The sequence below is a fragment of the Rissa tridactyla genome, chromosome 3 (assembly GCF_028500815.1).
Source record: "Rissa tridactyla isolate bRisTri1 chromosome 3, bRisTri1.patW.cur.20221130, whole genome shotgun sequence".
NCBI classification, from domain to species: domain Eukaryota; kingdom Metazoa; phylum Chordata; class Aves; order Charadriiformes; family Laridae; genus Rissa; species Rissa tridactyla.
The window spans coordinates 101,362,709-101,389,675 of NC_071468.1; the positions used below are offsets into that span (position 1 = coordinate 101,362,709).

General features: G+C 43.8%; 1 protein-coding gene and 1 long non-coding RNA gene across 3 annotated transcripts in view; one reads left to right on the forward strand and one right to left on the reverse strand.

Annotated features, from left to right (window-relative positions):
* The window catches only part of LOC128906578 (uncharacterized), a 36,164-nt gene extending 30,409 nt beyond the window's left edge, over window positions 1-5,755 (forward strand). Inside the window, exon 4 of the long non-coding RNA XR_008465222.1 lies at window positions 5,667-5,755. This is a non-coding gene — a long non-coding RNA (uncharacterized LOC128906578). The remainder of the gene's footprint in view (window positions 1-5,666) is intronic.
* Window positions 5,756-11,266: 5,511 nt separating this feature from the next.
* The window catches only part of AGPAT5 (1-acylglycerol-3-phosphate O-acyltransferase 5), a 60,351-nt gene continuing 44,650 nt past the window's right edge, over window positions 11,267-26,967 (reverse strand). The window contains exons 7-9 of one of the 2 annotated variants that reach the window (XM_054194506.1): window positions 15,474-15,597; window positions 14,485-14,525; window positions 13,685-13,806 (exon numbers count right to left, since the gene is read on the reverse strand). In XM_054194506.1, the coding sequence (XP_054050481.1) occupies window positions 14,489-14,525; window positions 15,474-15,597 (161 nt within the window). In that variant the 3' untranslated portion in view covers window positions 13,685-13,806; window positions 14,485-14,488. Of the gene's footprint in view, window positions 13,807-14,484; window positions 14,526-15,473; window positions 15,598-26,967 lie in introns of both variants that reach the window. The other variant, XM_054194505.1, reaches the window with a different exon arrangement.

Below are 26,967 nucleotides of genomic sequence, written 5' to 3' on the forward strand. Positions count from 1 at the left end.
TCAATCCAATGGGAATGACATGCCACGGCGGAGCACTGTGCAGAGTCTGTGGCCCCAGCCCTCTCCCTCTGCAGAGCTTTCAGCTTGGGTAATGGTGGTAAGCTTTGGGGGTTTTTCTTGGGCATCCTGTAAGCGCACCACTGGCTGCCCTGAAAGGCATTTTAGAAGTTTCCAAGGTAGAAATAGATCTAACCATGGTTTAGATTTTTCCTTCTAAAAGTAGGCACATAATTGCACTTTCTGGGTTTCCTGTTTGCTTGGGCAATAGAAATCTCTGGATCAGATCATGGCATTTAGCCACGTACTTCACTAGATGCAGTACATCAAACATTGCCTAACAAGACTGATCTTTTGTATGGGAACAATGCTAAATATAACTCAGCTTCTGTCGTTCTCCACGAGTAGCTCCATATCAGCTGGAAAGCAAGAAAACACAGAGGCAGAGAAAGCAGACCCTACGAGAGGGCAGATCTCTCCCCAGGCCCATCCCCAAAAGGGAGGAGGGTGGGATTCCCTCTGTGAGGGTGTCAAGACACAGAAGCGAAACCACGCGCACATGGCAGGTGCTTAGGTGGGGTGCTCGGGCAGCTCAGCTGTCATTTTTAACAGCCCCCAGGAGGGTGGCAGCCCCACGTCAGCCTCTGCACCCCAGGCCAGGAGCAGAGGACGGCAGGAGGTGACCCCTCTGCTCAGGGGTGGCTGCACTGTCTACAGCCCTTTCCCCTGGGCTGCAGGTGCTGGGACATCTCCTGTGCCCCGGCGGAGGCAGAGGGACAGGGACAGCATCCACCTGGCTCAACGTAGGCAACCACCAGCAGGGACATCTGTGTCCGAGCTGCTCAGGCTGTGCTCTCCTTAGAGCCAGCAGACATATAGTCAATATAACGAATCAGGCTAGGCTCCGCTTCATCTCCTCCTGGAATCAATGTCTACAATTGTTCAGATGAAGGAACCACTGGACATGCATTTATCTCCTGAGTGACAGTATAGAGAAGTAAAAGGGTCTGGGCTCCTCTGTTGCCTATAAAGGAGTCCAGATCAGCTGTTGCTGTGTATATTGTGGATGTCTCAAGTTACCTGAGACGAGTGTGATGCCAAATGCTTTGTCTGCTCAGTTATAGCTCATGGGCCTGCTGATCACAATGCACAAAGTTAAATCAGACGCCCTCTTTCTAGCCCGGACAGCCAAGAAGTGAGCGAAGGAACGCAGGGAGCTTGGCACAGGATCCACAGGCAAAACAGTCCTCTCTAGGGATCCCTCAAAAATGAGAGGAGAAAATCGTTGTTTTTTTCTGGAGGAGATGAAAGTCAGAGCACAGGGATGGCTCCTTCTCTCCTTGTTTTTGCTGCGAAGTAGGAGATGGAGGGGGAAAAAAAAAGTAGTTTATTCCTGTAGGCCACAGGTTAGTCAATACATTGAACCTGAGGTCCAGCTGACCAGGCTCTGTAGGGGTACACCAGATGTAAGAACCACCCAGCTCATGAGATGAGCATTTGTTTAGATACTTACCTTGTTTTCCGAGGGCGCTCAGTAAGCATCACTGGGTTTGCGTTGCCTTAATCCTCAGCTCCCTTCCCTCTGGTTCAGCTTGCAGCTTGCTAACCCCCCCCCACCCCACCCCCGAGACCTTTTCTGAGTTATTATCAGGCTGGGGACAATCTCAAATGTAGAAATTAGTCCACTGTGCATTAAGCGAGTTTCCTACATAAAGCATGGTGCATTAAGGCTTGTTACTGTGTCACTGGTTTCTGAAAGCAGCTAAAATGAAGCTCAAAACTGCTTCACATATTTTCAGCAGGAAATCATAAATCTTCCCCATCGTTTTGGCAGCCCTCTTTCTCTTCTGCCCTCCCATGAAATTCTGTTTTCTAAACTGATTTCCATCATCTATTTCACTGTGAACCTCACTTGCTGCTGCTGCTGATTTCATGTATTTTACCATCCTACAAGAAAAGGAGTGGGGAAGCTGGGGTTTTTCCTCCCTCCAAAGGTAGAGCATTTATGCCAGTGTTGGAGAAGCATCATGTCCTCTTGCACCACCCCTCAGGACTGAGGGCTCCTCAGAAGGTGGGTCTCTTACTCAAGTTTTGTGAGCCTGTGAGTGTAGACCAGCGCAGGTCTGTCGGGTAGACTTTCTCAGGCCCGTCCTGGGCTGGGCACATACTGCACGTCACCTGTGATCTCCAGTGAATGAACCTGGTGGTGTTTCCCTCACCCTTGGTCAATCCCGTTCAGTGAGTTCTTGGCATCTCCTCCGTGCCAGGGGTGACCAGGGACAGGAAAACATGGACTATAAAAAAAAAACAAAACCAGGACTGTAAAACGTGAGGAACAACTCACTGCCCCTTCCCCTTGCTATTAACGAAGAAGTGGAAGCGGCGCAGAGCTGGTATCTTCTGGTTCACCACCAGATGGTGGTAAATGCCAGCGCTGGGCCGGTGCCGGAGCATCGCGTCGCCTTCCCCGTCCCTCCGGCAGCAAAACCACGCCGGAGCGACAGATTTGTGCTGGGCATCCGCAAATGCTGGCAACGCATTCTGTTTTCATTACAGCCTAATTTTCCCTCCTTCCGACTCCTTTACCTTTTAACGTTAAAGTCCCTGGACGTTCAGACCTATTTACCCCTCATACTTTCGTCTGCCGTTCTCCTTGCTACTCGAGCGCGGCGTTTGCCGCAGAGGTCCCCTCCAGCCTTGTTTCGCACCGCAGGCTGCCTCACACCACACAGGGAAGAAAAGATGGCAGCTCTGCCCAGTGGCTACACCTGGGGTTTGCTGGGGGCAAAGCAGGATTATCTGCAAAGGGCAGGGAAAGAGGGTCCATCTCACAGCCCGGGCCCCCCAGCGCTCTGGCACAGGACTCCTGAGGGAATCTCTGTCTTACAGAAAGTGCCTTCTTAATATGCAGTGACTACCTTAGAGTAGCCACCGTGTTACAAAAGCCGTGCAGGCATGACAGGAGGGGCTTGAAGCTTCATAAACAGCACAGAAAGGTCTGGGGTTGACCTTTTCACTGCAGTAAAAACCAGTAGGTCATAGAATCACGGAGTCGTAGAATCATAGAATCGTAGAATCACAGAATGGTTTGGGTTGAAAGGGACCTTAAAGATCATCTAGTTCCAACCCCCTGCCATGGGCAGGGACACCTCCCACTAGACCAGGCTGCTCAAAGCCCCATCCAGCCTGGCCTTGAACACTTCCAGGGATGGGGCATCCACAGCTTCTCTGGGCAACCTGTTCCAGTGCCTCACCACCCTCACAGTAAAGAATTTCTTCCTAAGGTCCCTTCTGCATTTGCAGCTTAATGTGGAAAAGCATGGAAGAATGGAAAAAAACCCAAGAACCCCAGTCGTTACACCCAAACACACGTGCAGTCGGTGTTCCCTACTGCGGGCATGCAAGGTGCAGGCTGGCCGGAGTCCCACGGGCAGATGCCATGATGTGCACTGCCGCAGTCCCGCTGTGTGCTCAGCATTGGCAGGTGCTTCCTGCCGAATAATGAATCCCCACTTACAACTCTAACCCCTTGGCTTATAAACTGCAATATCTCTTCCAGTTTCTGCGTAGGAGCTTCACCCATGTAAGCATTTGGTGTGAAATCTTTCCAAAAACCCAGGCAGGCCTGGATCACTGCGGGGGCCCAGGGCATGGAGAGTAGGGTCAGACACCCATCCTCCTGCCCCCAGGGGAGGCTGAGCTTGCAGGGACGGGGTGTCCCCCACTGGTGACTGGGGGTGGCTTGCTGAGAGGACAGGCGAGTTTCAGTTGGTTTGCAGAGGGATAAGTAAAGTAGCTGGTCCCCCCGTGCTCATTGCTGCAGCCTGGTCAGCGATGACTTCAGAGGTGACCCAAAGGCAACTTTCCCACGGCAGAGGAAAGGGGGAAGGGAGCCCCACAGGGCTGTGGTAGCCGAGCGCCTCGGGAGTGGATATGAGCAAGGGGAGGCTCGTGTCAGGCAACCTGTAAGGCAGCATCCGCACCGCATCTGTCAGCTGGGCCCAAATCCCGGGGTTTAATCCAAGATGCCGGCTGAGCCGCTGCTGTTGTGAACAAATTAGGTCCTAACAAACACTGGACAAGCTGCTGGGCTCATACTTGCTGCCTCCTGACGGAAACCTCTGCTGTTCGCACGAAGCTGCTCCTTGGCTCTGCTCCTGTGCAAACTCAGCAGTCACTGAGATGGCAGGTGGTGCAAGAGGACCCCTTTGATCCAGAAAAGAGAGGGACGTGAGACTTGGCAGAGCGCTGGGCTCTTACAGCCCTGCCTCTCACAACCGACTCGCACAGCATAAAGATGTGGACTCCAGCTGTCCTGGCAGGCCGGCCGCTTGTCTTAGGGGCTCTGGAGGATGCTGAAACCCCAAAAAGGAGCCCCACGAGCCCAAACGTGTGAGCTACGTGGCTGTTGCTGAACACGTAGTACTGGCATACTGTATGACTGAGGAACTGTGAGCTGCAGGGTCTGCTAAATGACAGAAATCTTTTTTTCTTTTTCATTAACGGCTGCATTCTTCCCCCAGCCTTAAGTCTCATGTTTCTAATGCATTTTATAATCAGACTATCAAACTTCCAGGCAGAAGTTAGTAATATCAGCCAGCAACACTGACCTCACCTGGGTGGTAGGACTGATTCTGAGCACTTCAGAGACACGCCGGCGCTGGACGATGAAGGTATGCTCAGGAGCAGCTGTTAGAAATTCATACTCATTGAACAAAGTACAGTATTTACTGACACGAGGAAGCAAAACACTTAGATATTCTGTACATAACTTTTAGCTACTCTCTGCTTCGGCCCTTTGGTTTAGTTAAACCTTTATAACCTCATTTGTATAGCCAAGCTGTCTCGGCATATTATCAGGTTTGGCTCAAGTAGCCGAACTTCATTACACGGAAAGCAAAATCTGAGATATATGCAGCCATAAAATGGATTCACTGAAGACACCCAGTTAAAAACAAAAGCTGAGCCAAATCTGGTCCAAACCACAACCGGTCCCACATCGGTCCTCGAGTCCAAATTTTCTCAGAGTTCAAGGTTGAGGGAGGGAAAATGTGATTTCCATGCATGGCTGGTAGTGCAGTCTAGGGTTAGGCCTGCCCAACGCATCCTGCCATCTCGATCCTGGGTTTATTTTGCCCCATCAGCAAATATTTACACCAAAGCTTTTGTTGCCAGGTGGGTGTTAAAGGCTGGGTCTTCTTCAAAATTTTCAGCCAAAACAGTTCCCCATTTGAGGGAGCATCCTTTTTCCTTAACCTAATCATGGCCAGGTTTAAGACAAACAAAAGCCCACATCCCCCTCCCAATACTCTGGCAATCTTCTTCAAAAAGCTGTGGTGCTTTTCTTATTGGAAGAGAGACTTGGAACTGGACAAAAAAGTAACCTTACTGCTGAGAGGGACTTTTTCTAGTCTCAGTGAAAAGTCTGTCCCAATTTGGCCAATTCATAAGGCTTTGGAAAAAAACCAAGCCAGCTGTAGTTCACACGTGCTCACCAGAGGCTAGAGCTTGCAGGCTTCATTCTCTGGTGAGTTCGTGAGCATGGGACATGCTCCAGGGCTTCCCTAGCAATTGCAATTCCTAACTGTTTCAGGCCAGAGCAGGTCTAAATCCAGATACTTGGAGTCGAAAGCATGGAATTTTTTTTTTTTTCACCAGTTTGTTTCCAGGCTACATGAAGGACGTCAGCTGAGCTGCATTCAGAGGAGGTGAGATGTGCAAGAGGAGAAGATATTTTGGAAAAGTAGACTCAGAGCAGACAAAATGAAGCCTGGCAGAGAGAGCTGGGGGACACAAAGTGTGTGGAGAGTGGGGGGAAATCAGAGGACGGAGAGGAGACTGATCCACGGCGAAGCGCGGAGTCTGGCAAGGCAACTGGGAAATGGCGCGTGGGGAAAGGATGTGAGGGGTCTCATTTCAGCCTCTCTTTGCACGAGATTCTGAGCTCACTTGGGAGCACTCGAGCTCACTCAGACGGCCTTCCCGTACCTTACTGACTGCACGTTAAATAAACCTGGTTTCCAGGATGTCACAAAATTTGGAGAGGGTTTTTCTTCTAAAGCTTAAAATTGCTTCTTAAAAAAAAAAAAAGGAATGTAAAGTCCCTATTTACTTCAGCTGACCCTGGTTTGGCCCCTGGGGGATGCTGCCTCTGCCATGCCCGCTGTGTAAACCCAGCGGTGCTGCCAGTGCCACCAGTGCCACCACTTGCTCTGAGATTCCCTGGTCAGCTGGGCACTTTGTCATCTCCCCGTGCCCGTGGCTCCACCGTTTGGCTTGAGTTCCCATTCCCACCTTCTGCAGGGCTTGTCGTGTAGCCTTTATCCCTGTGACCAGCATTCCTGGTGAGGGGACGTGTCCCTGCTCACACCTTTGCTTTTATATGCCTTGTGCTGCCAAGAATAATTGAATTGTTAGTTTTGAATCCGGCTGCGAAAGCATCAGCCGGCTTTCCAAAGGGATGCAAAGGACAAGCTAGCGGCAGCAGCCACTTGGCTTTTCCAACCCTGCGGTGCAAAAGGGGATGTGTTTCAAGTATTGCGACTTCTTGAATCCCCTAGAACAGGAATACAATTGACAGTATCAGGATATGTATACCCAGTCTCTTATTGCTGTTTAAACACAGAAAACAATACCGTATCCTGTACTGGCGGTAGGACTATTTGCTATGCAAAATTATTTGTCAGCTGTTTGGAATACCGTTCCTTTTCTGGACAATAAAACCACCATTTCTTTGGTAACTTCTACTTTTCTGTCTTTTTAAACAGCAGAGCGGATTATGTTATTCACCTATATTTATTTCTCTCGTTAGAAAAGCACGTGGGCCTTTGACCGCGTCAAGTCCTGTCTACAAGTGCATGGTTCCAGGAAGAAGTTACTCTGGATTTTAATTCATCCTCCCCAGCTATAAAAAACAGTATGTGTTTTTATAAAATCTTTTCACCCTTCATCAGTACGTGACCATAGTATTGCAATCCTTTGTGGTCGACAGGAATTTACTAAAGCACTTTGATGTCAAACCAACTTTTTTTATACCTTGTGTGACAAGAAGTGAAGACTCCTCAGTTTATAGAAGCCAAAGAATGCTCACAGATCATATAGGCTAGAGGCAAATTTTAACAGTCTCTTTATCACACAAGACTTTAAAAGACACTCGGGTGCAAACTAACGTAAAGGCAATGCCATTTTCTGGACCTATAATGTTTCTGCTAAAAGTGCAACCTTAGACTACAAGAGACGTAAACGTTTGCTAAACCATGAGTGAAAACCTTCACAAGGGCCGGTTGTGCATACAGCATGAAAAGTAATTTAACTTAATACCTCCAGTTCAGGTTTCAGCCTTGAGAACTCTGCATATTCTTTTATTTGTGCCTAACGATGTTGTACAACATCTGATACTTTTTGGGATCATGGTAGTGTTAACTCTCCCATCTTGGCCAAGTGCAAATTAAATTCTCTAGCTGTTTCCAGCTCAGTTTCCCCCTGTGGTCCCAACTGGCTGAAGGAGCTTGCACAGCCGAGTAGGGCCAGGGGCTGGCTGCATCCAGAAATTCAAAATTGTTTTGGCAATTTCAGCCTTCGTGGGTGTCGCTGAAGGGGAAGGATGGTCTTGGTGCAGAGAGCGTGGGACCAAAACAGGCGTGGGGGCGACAAGGCCTGCTGGCGCCCATGACGCTCCAGGCTCACTCCTAACAAAGAAAGAGGCTTCAAATATTTGGCACTTTTAGGACAGAACCCTTCTCCTTTTTCTCGTATTGTAACCGCAGCCTGGAGGCTACAACCACAGGCACGCTGGTGTGGGCGTGTGGGGTCACCGCTGGTTCCACCTTGTCCCCAGGGTCGTTCATTTTGGGTGCAAAATGCCCCAGGGCTGAAGCTGAAGGCAGACATCCAGGTACCCGGCCCATGCCTTCAGCACCGGTTACAGCCATGCTGGCCCTACAGATCTTGAAATCTTTTCCAACCGTTGCCAGAGCACCCAAAAAAGGTGAAAAGTGCTGCTACTCTGAATAGCTTGGCACATGTCCCTGAGGAGATGGGGTGGTGGTGCAAGTACCTTAGCTCTGGTCTTCCTCAGGCTGGGAGATGTTGACACCATATCTTCTACTTCCAGTTCCAGTGACAGGAAGTCACCTTGGACTTTGATGCCCTGAAGTATCCTCCTCCAACTCACTGGAGACATCATCCCCCAACTCGTTGCCCCATCCATGCTTCAAAGCACGACTGAGCCCCAGCCCACCTTTTGGAGGGAAAGTCTGGAAAGAACACCAGGTCCTGGATACTTTGCAAACAAGCCAAGTGGGTTTTAGGACCTTCCTCTCTCCGAAACCCTTTGTACTGGCAGCCCATGGTGATGCCTGTCTCAGTCGATGGTGGTGGGACTGGGATTTGGGGGGCCCGTTTACTGCAGAGGCTTTGTGGGGAGCCTGGCAGCTCAGACCAGCAGCTGCGGCTGCCACTGCACAGCCTGAGGACCAACAGCAACTTCTGCCCTTAAACATCTGTGTCCTCTGCAGTATCTCTGGGTCAGCGGGGCAAACAGGTTGAAATGGCTCTGGTTCGAATTAGTCACGCCGGGAACACAAACAGAGGCATCAAAATCTCCTTCGAAAACTGAGTTCCCACAAAAGATGAAAGGGAGACAGAACGGCTGTGAAATAGTTTGTACAAGCAGAACTAATGAAGTTTTCGCAACACAAATACGACCCAGGAACAAGTCATTATTTTTCAGGATAGCTTCTAGTCTTCACATTTACTTACGGCCACGGAAACCGTCCGTCAGTGGAAGAGCACGCTCCGGCAGAGGCGGGAGGGAGATCCCTTTTGGGTGTCCCCTGCAGGCTCACCAAGAGCCCCTCTCTGAACAGCAACACCTACTGCCAGCCCACCAGAGACCCCAGCCTCCCCACTAGCGTTTGCCCACCGAATGCCAGCCCTCAAAAGGAGAATGCCGCTTGAAAGAGGTGGGCGTGAGCGGGCACTGTGGGTCCAGGAGGGGAATGGAGGAAACCAGAGATTCACATCAGCGTCTGAAAAGTGATGAGGGACTCCTCGTTAGGAAAACAAGGGTCAGTCAGTGCAGGGTAGGGCTGCAGATGTGGGGCTGGAAGAGGACAGGTAGGAGAAATATTCACCACGCTGACAGGGAAACTGGTCCCTACAGGGAAAGCAATCAATCAGATGGAATCAATCAGTTGTGGTCATGCCTGACTGGGGCCGATGTTTCTAATCTTTTTTTGTATTACATTATTGCTGCTCTTCCTTCTCTGGACCTGCTCTGTGTTTTGTTTTAGTTGCGTGACTTCTGCCACTATACAAACTTAAAATATTTTTTTTTTTTGGTCTTACGCTTAGCAAATTGTGCAACACGCTTCACTGGGACCACAGAGCTCCAAACTGATGAGACCTGCAAGAACATGAAAAAAGATGAGGATGGGAGAAACTCCACTGCGTTCACTTCAAGCCCTTGTCATCAGAGCCACTCTACGAAAAGGTGACCTGGAACTGCAGGCTAGCACCAAACTGGGGTTTTCCATATTTATAAAGGAAAAGCCTTCATAAAACAGATGCCAAGATCTTGAACCTACTAACTGGTTTTCCATTGCCTTTCTGGGCATGGCTGAAATTTCTGCCATTAAAAGTGTTTTTTATTTGGAGGTGATTAGGGAGAAGCCTCTCTCTTAATTCTGAACACTAAAGCCCAACATACCAAACCTGCTCCTTGTCCCCTTCATTATCGAATGCTAAAACAGTCACCTCTCTCCCCCCCGAGTGAGTATATATACATTCTATGCACACTAAAATGCCAAAATAATCAGAAGCCAATTTTTATCTACTAGAAAAAATAGTTTTACAGGTACACTACATTCCACCGATGGGAGAAAATACAAGTATTGACGCTAACAAAATGCTTCAGAGGAGTCAGCAAAAGATCGCAGGAGGCTGGAGCAGCTCCAAAGCCGAGACGAGGCACAGAGCATCCAAGAACTTGCCAATTCTGGCTGCTCTCGAGCAGCCTTTCCCAAGCGACCGCCCCTCCTGTGTCCTAGTCAGGCGTCCTTCACTGGAGCATCACTCAGTGCTCTGAGTTTTCTGTCGCACTTCACTTCTTGTGTTCTCCATTATTTAAGTTAATGCTTCCTTACTAGCCCAATTCCTCCCACAAAAGTAAACCTGAGGATAACATCATGGAAGTAGCACAGAGTGGTGGTGGTGCCAACTACAAAAGGTTTACATGTAGGTTATGCATATGAATAGAGCAGTACTTCTGTAGAGGTAAATTGTTTTTATCAGATGTACTGATACAGCTGGAAAAATAAGTTTTTGAGGGTACAGGTCCCTCTCAGATTTAATGTGTCACTAAGACTTCGGTGACAGACGCTACTGAGAAATACTTCATGTGTTTGTTTGCAATACACCTCTTCCCACCCGCTGGGTCTGTCCCCTCTGTCAGTGCTGTCTCTGCAAGGCTTATCGCTCCGGAGCCCGACTCCTGCCCAGAACTGTGGTACTACACATGGATCTGTTGGAATGGGTCCAGCAGAGGGTCACAAAGGTGATCAGAGGGCTGGAGCACCTCTGCTATGAGGACAGGCTGAGAGAGCTGGGGTCGTTCAGCCTGGAGAAGGGAAGGCTCCAGGGAGACCTTACAGCAGCCTTCCAGTACCTAAAGGGGGCTACAGGAGAGATGGGGAGGGACTCTTTATCAGGGAGTGGAGCGATAGGAGGAGGGGTAATGGTTTTGAACTGGAAGAGGGAAGATTTAGATTAGATATTAGGAAGAAATTTTTCACTGTGAGGGTGGTGAGGCACTGGAACAGGTTGCCCAGGGAAGCTGTGGATGCCCCATCCCTGGAAGTGTTCAAGGCCAGGCTGGATGGGGCTTTGAGCAGCCTGGTCTAGTGGGAGGTGTCCCTGCCCATGGCAGGGGGTTGGAACTAGATGGTATTTAAGGTCCCTTCCAACCCAAACCATTCTATAATTAACAAGCAACAAGCGATGCTGGTGTTCCTGGGTGAAAAGCTATTCCGATCCGACTGACCTGGCCGGGTGTTGTGTTGGAACAAGCAGAAACCGATACTAACACATTTTTTAGCTGCACGGAAAAAAACCCAGAAAGGCAAAGTTGTTTTCTTTTCATTGACTGCTTCTCACACAAATCCTTCTGCCAAGGGCTGAAAACCACATTCGTAGCCTTTTTGTAAAGGGTTCCTGTTAACCAAGTTACAAACACAGAAGTGCAGAAAAAACTGAACCAGTAGACAGGACAGAAAAGTTGAATGAGCACTGGCTCTTCTTGCTTTAATGAAGAAATCTTTCAAGTTAATATCAGTGCATATTTAGAAATAGCATGTGATACTCCCAACATCAAATACATAGGCAAATTACAGTTTCAAAATTTTATAAATTAATCGCAAGAAAAAAAATAATTAAGATTAACATAGAGAATAAGGTTGAAAATAAACATCCTGCCTGTTTGTTGCACGGTGTCAATTATATTCCTGGTACTTAAACAACAAGAGAGATCCAGTATTTCGTGGCTATTAGGCTCTCCAAAATAGCAGTTATTTTTCTGCAAATGAATTAAGCAGTTTGCATTTATTTTTGATGTGTAATTAAATGTTATTCTTAGCTGTTACAAAGAAATTTAGTCAAGTCAGAGTAAAATTTCATTCCGTGACTGAAAAAAATCACACTAACTTCGGCACACTGCCTGCTGGTTATACCCACTGGAAACGGCCAGCTGAAAATAGGAAGAGCTACATGGGAGCACGTTTGGCTGTTACATAAAATAGGTTGGTTGGTTTTTGTTTTGTTTTTTTTTTTTTTTCTTCTGGTTTCACAGCCTCATAACAATACTGTTTTTCAACACTGTTCCCAGTCATTGTTTTTAAAATGGTTCATCAACATATCCTGAATCAATCACCGATATAAATAACTCCAGTGACAAAATCCATTATGGACGGACACAGAACTGCAAACTGAATGTTGTACCGGATGATTTTAAGGTGGAACTGTAATTACTCTATAAAATACAGTAAAAAAAAAAAACAAACCCATGGTAAAAGCAGTATCTTTAATTAACTGGCAATGGTGGAATCTGAAAAACTGAGTTATAATTTTAAGAGACATTTAACTCGCGATGGACTCTAATGCAAGACAAATCGTACTGAAGCTAAAAAGTGATGCACATTTAAAGCTTGCCAGTGTGATATAAAAATATTCTCTAATTCTTTCATTTTGATACAGGGAACCCAAATCCCTAATGGAAGAAGATGAAGTACATCCTCTTTCCTACCCCACCGCTGCACATACAGACTATTCCCTTGCTATCAGGAAATGGCGTTTCCCCAACAAAACTTTCTGGTAGTAAGGGTTTGTTGATTTTGCTTTTTAAAGTGTATTTTCTGACAGGATATGCATTTCTTTCACTACTAGTCTATTGTGCAAATCGTACACATCAACCCCGTAAACTCCAATCCAACTGCAGCCTGCATCGCCTACAACGATTTGAGAATCTAGTGTGATATCACAGCACAGAGACGACGGCCAGATTATGAAACATCAGGCTAAATCAGATTAGTAGGAAAAAGGCACATGCTTCGGATTTAGCAGGAACATCTGAAGGTTCCTCGTTACCATACCCTTACGCTCCCAAACGACAGTTTGCTTCCAGAAAGTCGTGAGGTAACAGGAAACTTCTGAGCGTTCCCCGCCGCTTATGGCACGTACACACGGGAGGTCTGTGAGCTCAGCTGAAGCTCTCGAGGCGCCAGGGGTAACGCAGACACAAGGTAAGCGACAGTCTGGTTAGGCCAGAAACAAAAACTTAACATTTCGTTTACACCGCATACGTTCCTTTAATGCACAAATACAGGGTGCGCAAAATAAGCTGTTTCCTCAGTAAAATTTAATGTTTTTGCATATGTAAAATAATCAGCTAATACTGCAATATAATCAAAAATCATGCACTAGATAAACAGAGCCTCTTCCCCATGAACAACAGTTCTCAGGAACATTTTATTCTGCTTCAGGTAACATCTCAAGATTTGCTAGCTTACGTAGTCCCTTTTCAAGAACACGGTATTTAGCTAAAACTGAAAAGCAAAATTAAAAAAAAAAAGTTTTGATTTTAGTTGCGATACAGCTGGGGTTGGTGCATTGCAGCAGCTCAGTTGCATCTACGAGTAACGAAAATTCAACATGAATATCAGAAGAATAAATATATACCCTAAATTAATCTCTGTAAATACATTCACAGGTCCACTTAAGACACCCTTATGCATAACTCATACTTCATCGAATCTGCATTTAGAGATGGATGTTAGTTCATGGGGAATGCAATTTATCATATGACTCGGTTTATCTGTCATTATTCCAGCAAAAATCAGTAGCAACTTTGAAAATCTACATTTATTTTCCCCAGACCAACCACACAGAGGCTTAAGTCACAAATTCTATTATTTCCAATGTTCGATCAATAAGGCTTTATTTACACTTTTTAAACTATAAAGTCAGGAAAAGGTTTGGTGCAATGCGCAAGAAAAGACTGCACATTTCACCGACTGGAGACTAACATCTGCTTATGGTTTAATGCTAACCCACAGGCAGCCGAGTAAAGTCCCATATATCCACGTTTTTACATAAAGTTTCCTTCCAGATTCTGTCAGAAGCATACTAGCAGTCAGGCCACCTAAAAACAGCAAAGATGGCAAAGTTTTCTTGAGGCTTAGTTTGGAATGAACACTTTTTTCAGGGAACTTATTTCTTCTTTTAGAATCCTTTGCATCATAAAACTCTATTAGTAACCTAAAAGCAGACAAAAGGAGATGGTCAAAGTTACGCATTAGCGTAAGAAGTTTTAAGCAACTTTCATCCAATAACTGCTTCTCATCACACATTATTTAACAAACTATTTAATACGCAGCAGCTTATCTGTAAGAAATTGAAGCAATCAGTACACCTTAAGACTATGAAGCATTCAAAGTAACATCAGGGCACTCAATGTGAACCCTTGTGAGCAACAAAAGCAGATTTTCCAGAGGGACCAATTTTAACACTGAATATAGAAAAGTTGAGAAGAATCCTTTTCATTCAGCATTTAGCAAATAAGCCCAGAGGACTGAGCAATGTCATAGGACAAAATAGCACACAGTTACTCACTGAACACTGAGGGCAGGGGGGTATCATCTTCATGAAATAAACTAAATAACAAACACGCAAGAGTGAAATACTACACCATATGTTAGCAGTAAATTTTTTTCCTCCTAATTTTGAAGACCAGTAATAAATGGATTCGAAAATTCTGAGGTTTTGTTTTAAGCATCTCTAAATTTGCCCGACCAACTGCTTTGGCTCTAGGAAAGACATTCTGGTCAACAGGATTCTACCATGAGACACAGATGGATCAGGGTTCAGTTTTGCTGATCTTCACCAGAAGACTACTTGTGGGCCACTGGACAGCCTTTGATTTTATCTGTCACTTACTTGTCTATAAAATGAAATTCAGACTTTCTCGTCTCTCAAAGCTGAGGGAAAAGAAAAATAACTTAGCAATCCTAAACTTTTAAGACACTTCAGTAATAGTGCCATGTTTACAGACAGGCATGTTAACTTTTACATAGATTCAAAGACGACAGGACAAATTAATCTGTTTTTTACTTCCGTGGAGTGTGAGACCGGCACATCAATTTTAAAGCAGAACGTATCTGAAGAACCAAGGAAATTTCTAACTCATACAAATGTACTCAGGGATTTAGCAGGTAAACAAATTTAGCTCCCTTAAATTGGACTTCATATGTGGCAAATCAAACCATCATCTCTCAAACAATGCTTAAATCTCACATTTAGGCACAAGGTCCCCCAGGACCTGTTGCATGCACTCACTCATGACTTTATCTGGAGATGCTGGAGCAAGTCAGGCATTATAGTTCTGCCATGATTCAAAGACAGACAGATAAAACAACTTCACCTAATTTCCCCAGTGAAGGCAGGGATCTCAGAGTTACTTGTGTTTTTATCCAGTCGCTGTCTGGTGAAAGATGCAGAAACAATTTTGGCAGAAGAGATTAGATTAGGACTTGTCCCTTTCTAACTCTAACACTAATTACGAGGCTACCATCAAACTCCTTTTGCTTGCTTGCCTACCTTGGGCACCTTGCATTCCTGGCTGTGCATAACTCAGCTTCAAGCAGACAAATGGAGAGTATTCAGATGAATATGAGTCTTGCCTGAAACACGGATTCACAGCTCTTCAGTCTACGGGAAGTCTAAAACCCAGGAATCTCAATCTCTTAAGCAAAAGCTTTAACCACAAAGGTATTATACCAAACATGCCCAGGAGTACCAACACCACCTCTCTTCAGAGAGCCCTACAGCTTGCACTGCTGGTAACACAGAAATCGTGGGTGCATCTGTTAATATAAAAGAAGGAAGACAGCTTCTTGAAACAGGAAGTTCTACATATTGTTACTCACTTATCCTTTATTTCAAAGCGTTCATGAAGCCACCTTCTCATGTACATCTGCTCTTCTGGAATGTCCTTCAGTTCAATTCGATCAATGAAAATGTGAACTCTTGGGCATTCCTTGCAAAGAAACTCTAAAAAAAAAAACCAAACAAAAAACCAACAACAAAACAACAGGAATGAGTTAAAGAAACACTGTAGGGCATTTGTCCAAAATACGCTGAAAATCTGTCCTCATAGCTGTCAGTGCCTTGGAAACCTGCTTCAGTTGTCAAAAGCTCTTTATGTTTGCTCTTTATGTTCACATCCTGAACACTTCACTGACCTTAGAAGCCATCTGGCCTACATGTTTTTGAAAAGGTGGCCCATTATCACATGCAGCATGGAAACCTTGTCCTAAAATGCACCCTGCTACCTGTAAAACGCTGTGCTTGAAAATGTTACACTTCCACCTCAGCAGCAATCTATTCATTCTGTAGCGTGGGATGCAGTAACTTCGATGTCATCAAATTATCCAGTCTGCAATTTTGATTGAAGTTAGTAATCCTCTTTGCTTGTCCTTTTAAAAATATAAATTTTGTTTGCTCCTGGACGACAAAAATCTGAATTACAGTGCTTTCCCAAAGCAGCTCCAGGAGGAAGTGGGCTTCAGTTTAAGTAATAACCTATAATTAAAAAGTGTAATAGGGCAAAAGACTCAGAACAAAATACTGCTTTCCATTTTGCATCCCTTCATTTTTCTTCTGTCATAGAGCATTACAGAGCTCAAGACAGCCCTACTGCATTTCCCCCGCCCTCGTTTCCTCAATTTGCCCCTAGAAAAATTTAGCACGCAAGCCTTATGCCAGTTGCAAACAAAACGGCATGAGTCAAATAGCCTTGTAGGATTTCTTACAACTAACAAGTGGTAAAAATACTGCATGCGGGGTGAAAAACGCACCAGTATTTGCGTATTAGTAATCATTTGCATGTACCAGTAGCAAGGGGTATTGCAGTAACAGTAGCGTCCCTGTACGAAGAGATGCATGATGTGAGGATGGAAGTCCTTGGGAATCTGCGTGATCTTTATATTTTGAGAAGGGACCAGAAGTGCCTCCCTACAATACAGTCGGGCAACAAATTTAACACAGACTGGGTGGTCCTTTTGGGTTGCTGACATTTTTTGGACAGCAGTGCAGATGTACAGAAGACTTTGACCCGTAACTGTTAGGGGTATCTCGAGGAACGACTGTCCAAAATAGTTGTCACTGCATGTACATCTTTATTATTGTCTGCCAAGCAGATATCCCCCTATTTGTTTTTCTTCTTTACAGGATTATTTATTTTTAAGGACTTTGCTGTAAAAGCAATCCTTATCATACATTAGAAATTGCCTTAAAGAATTTTAAAAGCCTCTTCACACAAATGTGTTTGCGTGCTTATAGAGGGGGAGGGAAGGAGAAGAGATAAAGCGATCGGTAAAGTCTTACAGCATTTTGGGGCAGAAATTTGTAAGGTGCTGCGTGCAGTTTTGTGTAGTCCTCAGGCAGAGAGTGCCCTTCACTGAACCGCACCGTAAAGGGAGCGACACGGCCCAGGCACCACCAACTGAAGAAATGGCTGAGGGCTCTAACCAGAAACAACTCCACCTCTTAGCCATGGAGCAGCAAGCACAACCGTCACCAAAAACTCTGTGGTAAATCCATCTCCTAGCTCCGGCTATTAGATGGCAGGCAAGCTGGAGTCCAGAATGACGGCAGGTATAGGCATTGTCTTCAGGTTGACGTGGAATGCTTTTACTAACTGCAAAGAAATCAGTGTTCATGTATCTGAAAGCAAGTTTTTCCTCTTGTAAGAAAGGAATTTCCAGGTCTGTTTCTCTGAGGATACTATCCAGGCCACTATATGAAGGTCATTCTCTATAGGAGCAGCTAAAAGCATACTATTAATATTTTAAGATGACAGATGTATTATCCGCGTCTTAAATGCTTATAATATTCACTGATGTATAAATCCTCTTTTTGAGTGGTATTACCTATTAAGTGGAACATTCTAAAAATATGCAAAACTGTACCTAGAAAACAAATGCCTGGAAGCCAGATGATATGGTCTTTTTCGTACTAGACTCCTACAAAAACCATCTCTGCTGTGCATATTCTAGCTTTAAAAAGTGTTTGAAACATTCTGTGCATTTTATAGTGTACATTTCTTTTGCTTCATAGCACATAGGTTGCTCTGTATAGGAACAAACAACTCTTTCCTGATGTTATTTATAATCTCAGTTATAACTTATTAAGGAAAATTATAAATCAATCAAAATTCTATCTTAGATGAGACAGCATTATTAATAGCTATATGGTGTTTTTAAAACTAACGTTATGCTCTTTAAAAAATATTGATATTTGGTCATTTAAAGACAGCAACAGAGTACATTATCAATAATAAGCTCTAGTTAAGAATAAGATGTAAGTATTTCAAAAGAAACACCTTCCCCCACCAAAGCTGAAATGTAGCAACTCTACAAATCTGCTCAAAAAAAGCAAAAATCCCTCTACAAATACCTAAGCGTTGCCGCTGGTTTTCTACCTTATGCCCAAGTTCCAATGCAAGTTGATTCTTACTACTTCCCACACTGGTCTTCTTCAACCAGTCTAAATTGAGTCCCCATATGTGAACATCCTAAAACTTCACCTTAGTTTCCCACCTTTGCAAATCCCAGTGCTCTTCTCCACAGCCCTACTCTCCCTTGCCAAAGGCTGCGTGATGTGCAACTGCGGGTGCTCCCCTAGAGAGGATCATGATTCCCACCCATCGATTCAAGGCCCTTTTATCCAAAGCTTGGGCATCCAAGACATCTGCAGATGTTGTTGTAATGCCTGCAATCGAGCTAGTCAGGGAATCTGACTAGTCTTTAATTATCCAATTCATGGCAGGGCTTAATGCAATTAATCCAAAATATTTTTTTTAGATGCAAAATGTTATTGCACTCACGTAAGAACACCAATGGATAAGAAAAAGATACTGAGAGGTTGTTTTTGAGAAGAAACAGCTGGATTTTATCACCACAACCTCTAAAGGTTTGTGGTGGTCCTATAACCCTTAATTTCACATTAGCTTAACTCCCGAGAGACTTATGTAATTAAGCTAAGAAACAAAATCTTATTGAAGCAATTTATTATGTGCAAATTACATCCAACTTCAGGGACACTAGCCCTTAAGGCCAACATCTGACTGGCCTTTCAGATCCTTAAACTTGCCAGAATTTGTTATAATTAACAGCAGGAATAAGCAAGCCTGAACTTTCCTTCAAAAGGCAACATATAAGTGCAAATCATGCATTATAATCAAATGTTATATTAGGGACAGCATTAGTCAATCAAGAACCAAGTACAATTTGGGTTAAATGAATACTAACAACTTGTGTGTGAGCCAAGTGGCCTGACTTTTGTGTGGGAGACAATTTCCTAATAAAACTTTCCATCTAGCTAAATGACAGATACAAGTGCAGAATGCTTGTAATGCTTCTAGTGACCAACCACTGCAGAAGGAACTGGAAATAATAAGGTGGGTCAAACATTTTTGTTCTTAAACTGCGACATTGTGGCCCTTCTTCCGCGGGACAGGATTCACACTAGCGCAGGACTGAAGGATTCAGGGCAGAACTAGGATTAATGAATGGGGTAGAACAGCCTCCAGGAAAGGAATCGGATCCACAGACTTTTTAATTGCAAACAAATGTTTTGGGAGGGTGTTTTTCTCACTGGCGCTTCCACAAAATTCTGCCAGTTTTCAGCTCTCACCTTCAAAAGCCAATTAATTGTTTTGAATTATCAGCATTACCAGGGAAAGCGAGGGAAGGAGAGGAGCTCCAAAGCATAGACATACCTGTAACTGAGAAGGGACGTACAAATGGCCTCAGACCACCTTCCCCTGAATGCTACCACAGAAGTTCATTCCACCACTCCAAATTATTTGCCTTGCCCCTTAAGAAAGTTGTGACAGCGGCGTTACACTTAAACAGATATTCCAGTTTGCAATTACTAATGAAGTCTATTTTTATATGCACTTTAAATACGACAGCAATAAAGTAGCTCAGATTTCAACCTCCTACATCAGCTCTTTTACGGCAATGTAATTATTGCCAAAGTCCTTCAAAATTAAGAAAGGACAAACTGAAGCCTGGCATAGTCGTGTCCACCTAAAGAGCCCCCAAGTCTCTCCAGTTTTAAGATTTCAATACTGTCCATGATAAATTGAAAGTGGTATCACAGGGAACTGAAATCTGACTAATGTATTCTAAGTAACTAGTGTTTCAAACGTGTGAGAATACATCTCTTCAGTAACAGAACATTGTGTGTTGTGGTGCATATAGTTTTACAGGCAAAACCATGATAGTGAAGACATTCCTCTCTGAACTGTAGGTGCTTTCTCCCCTTTTAAAATTTTCATTAGCCTGGACTTAAGTCTTCAGGTACCCAAGCAGTTTGTAAACTATCTCCTCCTCAAAGACAGAAATCCCATCTCCCCACTTCCACCTACTTTGCGCACCAAATTAACAATCCATTGGCAAAACAAACACAAATTTAAGTGCTGCGCTGTTTCTCGGCTTCACGCTTTCCATCACCTCAAGTTGAGCTGACAGGAAACTATTTCACGGCTTGCTCTAACAAAATAAAGCAGTGGTACAGCAAAGCGGCGCTAGACGGGAAAGCAAACGCCCAGGGTACAGCGCAGGTTGCTCCGACGGGTTGCCCTGGGGAGCAGGGGAGGAGCGGGCAGCACCAACGCTTGATGGCACTGCTGATGTAGGGCTGCATGGGGTGAATGCTCTGCAGGCTGGACTGAAGCTTGCGGCCAGGAGACGAGCCTGGGACCCGAGGAACAGCTCTCTCAGAAATGCTGCCAATGAGACACGACGCACACAGAGATCAGAGCCACCACGCACGCACGAGGGGCACGGCGTAGGGAGTAAACACCTGAGGAGCTGGGGGCCTTTTGAGACAAGAGAGATGGGATGCACCTGAATCGTTTGAAAACTGAAAAAGAGAGCATTTCAACTGGCAGTGGGGCAAAGCTGAAGGTCAGGAAAAGCAACCTGTTCAGGTGGATGTAACGTATGAGGTGGATGTGGCTAAAATTCAATGGGAGGGCAAAACTCAGAAGTGCCTCTGCACAAACATGAGAAGCCTTAATATGAAGACAGGAGAACGAGAATTACTGGCACCAAGAGATTACCCCTGTAAAGCAGGCCTCCCGGTGACCCTGAAGGAGCATGCGATGTTCCCAAGCTACCAGATTTATAGGAATGACAGAATAGGAGATCCAGGTGAGGGAATGGGAGTGTGCATGAAGGATTATATCAAGTACAATAGCTTTATGTAATAAGGAGACAGAAGCGCAATGAAATCCTTGGGAATGGCAGTCCTAGACTCTTATAAAATATATATTAGATAGATATATTACATTACTTCCTGATAAGATTGTTAATAGTGACCAGAAACTGTGAAGCCAGACTGCAAGCTGCAAGTTCAGGGTTGATGGCGGGAATGTGAGATTCCAGCTACCTTTATCGAACTGCATCAATGCTTCATCAGGATGAAGTGGAGGGGGACAAAATCTAAACAAACCCCAAAAAACCCAACCCAACCAACCAAACAAACAAAAACACCAGAGAAAAACGAAAAAGAGAGAGATTGTTTCCTGGAAAAACTAGTAGCAAAACCCACAAGAAAAGATGCCATTCCTGATGCGGTCTTGAATGGTGCAGTGTTAGTGAGAAGTGCTCTGCAACCACAATACAACTAATTTCAGCACTGTAGAGAGAAAGTCTTAATGAATCCAGCACACAAACGCAGAATTAAAGAACTATGTAATGATGGGGAAAAAAAAAGGCAAAGTGTCAAAACACCCTAAAAGAAACAGTCCAAAAGGAGGCAGCCTAGAGGCTGTTGAAAACAACCTCTGAATACCAAACCGCAGAAAAACTTGTATTAGAAACCCACATAAAAGCTGTATAATGCTGCAAAACAAAAAGTCTGGGTGGGTCTGAAACCCACTTATATGGCTTAATGGGAAAATTAAGGGGGCTACCACTATATTCCTACCTTCTCCTCTTTGCAGAATGGAAAATTTGCCCAAATAAGGAAAAGCCACAAAACCGCTTATGCCAAATGTAAACATAAAATTAAGAGGACTAAAGAGGAACTTGAAAAATGCAAAGGATGCTCTAACAATTTTAACTTTTTTGAATATATTAAAAGCAGTAAACCAGCTAAGGCCCTGGTGGGACTGCTGGGTGACAAAGGTGTGAAGAGCAGCACTCATGATAAAGTATAAACCCTCACAAGAGAAGCTCAAATATTTGTTTGCATTATTCTGTCTTGCTGAAAATGTTTGACTCCTACACCCATTGCATTCTTTGTACCAGATTGCTGAAAGGAACTAGATCAATAAGTAAACAGACAGAAAGTATTAGACTAAATAAACAAGTTAGATGCCAGGAAGTCACCAAGACCAGACAGCATTCATCCAAAAGCTCTCAAATGTGGAATTTAAAAACAAAGATGTGTAACCTATCATCACAAACAGCCTTTGTGCCAGAAAAATGGGGAGTTTCCCTTCTACAAACGAGGGCTTTAGAGATGATGCTGGGAAATACAAACCAAAGAGCCTTACATCCCTGGGTAAGATAGCAGGGTCTATAATAAGATCGCTAAGCACAGAGATAATCACAATCTGTTGGAAAAGAGTTGGCGTGGATTCTGTAAAGGGAAATCCTGTCTCACCAATTTGCTGGATTTCTACAACAGTGTCAAGGAGCAGGCGGATAAAGGGGATTCACTGGACATGATATATTTGAGTTTTCATAAAGCCTCTGACAGGGTTCCACACTGAAGGCTATTAAAGAAATTAAGCTGCTATGGGATTAGAGGAAATGATGTTTTATGTACCAAAAGCTGCTTAAAGGAGAGGAAGCAAATGGCAGGACTTAATGGTCACTTCTCAGGATGGAACAGACCCAGCAACTGGGGTCCTTCAGGGATCGATGCTAGGACTGGTTTTACTCTGCGTCGTGGCCGATGAGGTGAAGAAGGGAGCAAACCCTCCAGTTTTTCACATCTTTTTCAGAAGATCCTAAGCTCTTTTGGGTAGTCAGATGTTGGATGAACTCCAAAAGGACCTCAAAGCTGAGCAAACAGGGTGAAAATGTGGCACTGAGCTTCAGCGTAAACAAACATGGGGAAAAAATAACTGAAAGCCTGATTACATGATGCTTAACTTGGAACTGGTGGTTATAATTTGGGAGTCACTGTCCCTTCTCTGAAACCATCCTCTCAATTGTGCAGCAGCAACCCCAAATCCCCCCAAATACTGGGCAGCATCAGCAAGGACATTGAGAACAGGGCAAAGTGAGTCAATTTGCAGATACATAAAAAGATTGTGAATCCACATTTTAAATACCGTGTGCAGTTCTGGTCTCTATCTCAAAGAGGATGTGGCGGACTCAGAGAAGGCCACAGAAAAGACCAACTAAAACATTTAAGGAGAAAAAGCACCTGCATTACAAACAAGGAGAGATTAAAAAGGACGGATTTTCAGTTTGGAGACGGGAAGCAGAGAGAAGGATATGACAGCTTAAAAAAAAATCCTGAAGATGGCAGGTAAGAACTATAGCTCAACAAGTCCTGCAAATTCAAGGCTAAATAATATCTGTACCTTCCTAAAGATGCCCAGATCTAAAGAATCTTTTAAAATTATTATTAGAAAATGGTATAGTTTTGTATACTGCTATTTGCAGTGACACAGCATAGTGTCATTTTAAGCTGTTTTGCTGAAAAAAGATGGTATTTGATGAAGACCCATTGTACTTGCACGTTGTGGTTCACTGAAACAAGCTCTAACAGATGCATTCTGGCCTTTGTACTGCTCTGTAACAATTTGTGAATATTGTATGTTGGCCAAGTTAGCAGGAGGTTTCCCACAAAAGCATAACAGTTTCGATCAATAGGCTGCCAGCAACAGAACCTGGATCAGATTAGGTGTGTGTATTACATCTAAAGGGTCTCCCCAGCTGCTGAGAACTGAAAAGGACCAAATTTAGGAGATACCTGTGTCTTCGTTGGAACATTTTTGAAGTTTCAGAAGTGGGAAAAAAAAAGTTGAACTATGCAATTAAAAAAAAGGCAAGAAAAAATACGAGGATTGGACCAGTTCAAAACAATGCGCTCTCAAGCAAATAAACAGGATCTGTTAGGAACTATGCCAGTACTGCTAGTATTGATGTTTTTGCCTTCCCTTCAGACAGTCTGTTTTGATAAACAGAGAACAGTACCACAAACAGAGTACAAGAAAAGGACTCTGATGAACAAAAAAAGCAAAAATAAACACAGGCTCTCAAAGCAGCAACATATTCCTGGCCAAACCTGACAGTGTTAAGAAATTAAAGTTGTTTTTGTTATCCTCAGGGTTTAGATACACTTTTGCATAAGGATCAGGAGTTCCTCGAGCTGTTGTACAGCAGTGCTGCCTGGGGAGCCGAATGCTTCCTCTCACATGTGCACGAGGCCCAGGGCACAGGGCAATTTTATGAATCTCCAGCGTAAACACTTTCAAAATCCTCTTTGTGTAGCAGAGGTTTTGTGATGACCGTGTGCTTTCTGATCACAAATTCCCAAAGGGAAGCCACAGATATTTACCGTCAGTCAAAGCTGCTTGAGAATAACTGCAATACACAAGGCCCCAGTTCACAATCAGAGGAACACACACTCTGGGCCCAAAGGGATGCTGAAGGGGGTTATCACCCTCACTGAGGGGGTGTTATTAACACAGAGATGCAGCACCCACAGGTGTGTTTGATTTGGGAAATGGAAGAATCGTTTACGCTTGCCTTATTCTTACACGCCTCCTTAGGCATCCAAATTTGGTTATTGGTGGAGACACGAAACTGGGCTCCAGGGACTCCAAATACGGTCATCTTTGTGTCTGTGTTCTGAGACAGGTAAAGAAACAGCGGTGCTACTCATGCTCACACTGACCTTCGTTTTCTCTGATTTTTGGAGTTCTATGAAGAACTACGGCAAGGTCTGCATAGAGTCCCATAAACTGATGCTGCTCTTCAGTGAAATGTCATTATTTTCAATCAGAAGTATGTTTAATTATTACAGTACGAAAATACTTTGTGTCTACCCAGACCGTTGCTGTCTGCAGAGTATTGATGCATATGTCCACATCTGCATTCAAAGTGCCATTTCAAATAAGTCATCCACAAATCAACATATTGGCTTACACGTCAATCAAACTACTTTTAATAGGAAATTACAGGCATTCTAAAATGACAGCACTAGTCCTATGGAAGACAAATGAAAATGCATTCAGTTTAAAACTGAGTGATACTTTACTTATTTTGTGGTACTTGCTGAAATCATGCTATTAAAAAAGTTGTATTTTAACATTTTACACAAAATAAAACCAAGGTTTTCCATTAAAGGAAAAATGTGTGATAGAATTTCACAGAACTATGTTGCTAGTTAGTGTTGTTATCAAAATTCCTCCAAATATTTCAATGGAAAATTGTGAAATATGAAAGGTAGGTACTTAAATTTTGCTTGAGCAGAATGACAAGTTCTTGATGTGAAATTTACTATACATGTTAAAAAGCCATCCCACACTTGATGCAGATTTCACCAATGCTGATGTCCAGCCTCAGTTCTACCCTACACCGTTTCTTCAGTTGCTCTAAAATAATTGCTATTTACTTTTCAATATTCTTTCATGCAATAAAAACTTGACAGCTAGCAGAGACCTGAACAGATTATTAGTCATTTCATCACTATAAATCTTACTTTGGACTGTTTTACATTCCAGTTACTGTTTATCAGTTTAGCAATTTAGTTCTTTAATTCCTTCAACGTTATCTATAACCATGTGCTAGTTATCATTCTTTGGACCTTGAACGACAATGGATGTGATCAAATTTGGGCCACGGTCCAGACAAAGACTGGTTTCTATTGCTCCAGTTTCTTTCCAGTTGTCCTGTACTGCACTGTCTAACTGGGTCCTAACAGAAGTGCAAGCATTTGGAAAAGTGTAATTTCCCCTAGAGAAGTTAGGGCAGTCTGACCTCCTCAAATTATACCGATCAAAGTGATGTACGGATTTTCAGAAATGCACACATACACATGCTTTCAAAGTGTTTGTTCTGGAATTGATATACAGCAGAGTCAATAATTCTCAGGAATTCCTCTGACTTCTTTAAGACAGAGTCTACATATACTTGCTATTTTTGTTCAGTGTTTATCATTGTCACATGCTGCTATTTCACACACTCTTTCATCTACAATGGCCAGATAAATACCATCTGGTTATGTTAAAGCCTTCAGGCAGAATAATAAAGATGTAGACGTGTACATAATGCTCTTTCAGGTGCAAGAATGACAACAGTTCCCACGTTCCACGAGACCTGCCCCTTAGCACCAGGCAAAGCTGGATGGGAACACTCAGGACTTTCGTTCAGAAGTGGGAAAACCAGGTGCTCATACTTTCTTCCCAAGCTTATTTCTATTTTTTACTTAATGACAGTGCAGTAAAATAATATCAACAAATCCAGCACAAGAGTTTCCCCCCCTTCTTTTCCCTTTTAAATAGTTCTTCCAGAATTCAGTACCTGAGATGCCCTTCAGCTGTGCCGCAGTGCCCATATGATTATTTGCATCTTATTCTAATGACCACAACTAAATACTATCTAGCAGCATGGTCCTCCCTATGCAGCACCATCCCGTTCTGTCATTAATGATCTGGACAAACCACCTTCAGTAGTGAGAGGGGAGAAATCCGTGGCAAATCGCTATTCTTTGGAAAAGCTGCCACGTGCAGGACAAGCTTCCACTGGAAACATACCAAGATCCAAACTTCTTGGAATGAAAAGGAATGAATAACAAATAAATGGTAGGAAAAAAATTGCACCCATTGGTCACAACTGGATGTGAAGCAATAGCAGAAAGCAAGATCCCTGTCTAAAGCTAATCTAATCTTAGTCCCTGTCTAAGACTAATCAAATTTGACGTCGTCTAAAACCAACAACTTGCATCTGGAAAGTGCCAACAAAGCATTAAAATGCATAAATAGTGACAAAAAGTTCAACACATTTGAAAGGATATACTGTAAGAATTTGCCTGCTCTAAAAAGATACCATGTTATCAGGTGTGCCTGACATTCACTGTTCTTCTCAAAGCACTAATGCAGAAAGGATGGTGAGGGTCTCTTTTCCAGTTAGTAGTATACTACACTTTGGTTTAATCCTGTTGAGCAAGTCAACCTTATGATATTTAAGCTTGCTGGACTGGAAAAAAAATATTAAAAAATAAATCCAATTTTGCTAAGAAAGGCTATTCACACTAAGAGTTCCATATGACAAAATTTAAAACGCAAGTCATTTTTTCTTCAGAATTTTTTTCCCATTTACAGTTTACTAGCACAGTTTCTCAGAGAAAGCGTGGTAGTACTACTCACAGTCGCTAAATCTTTCC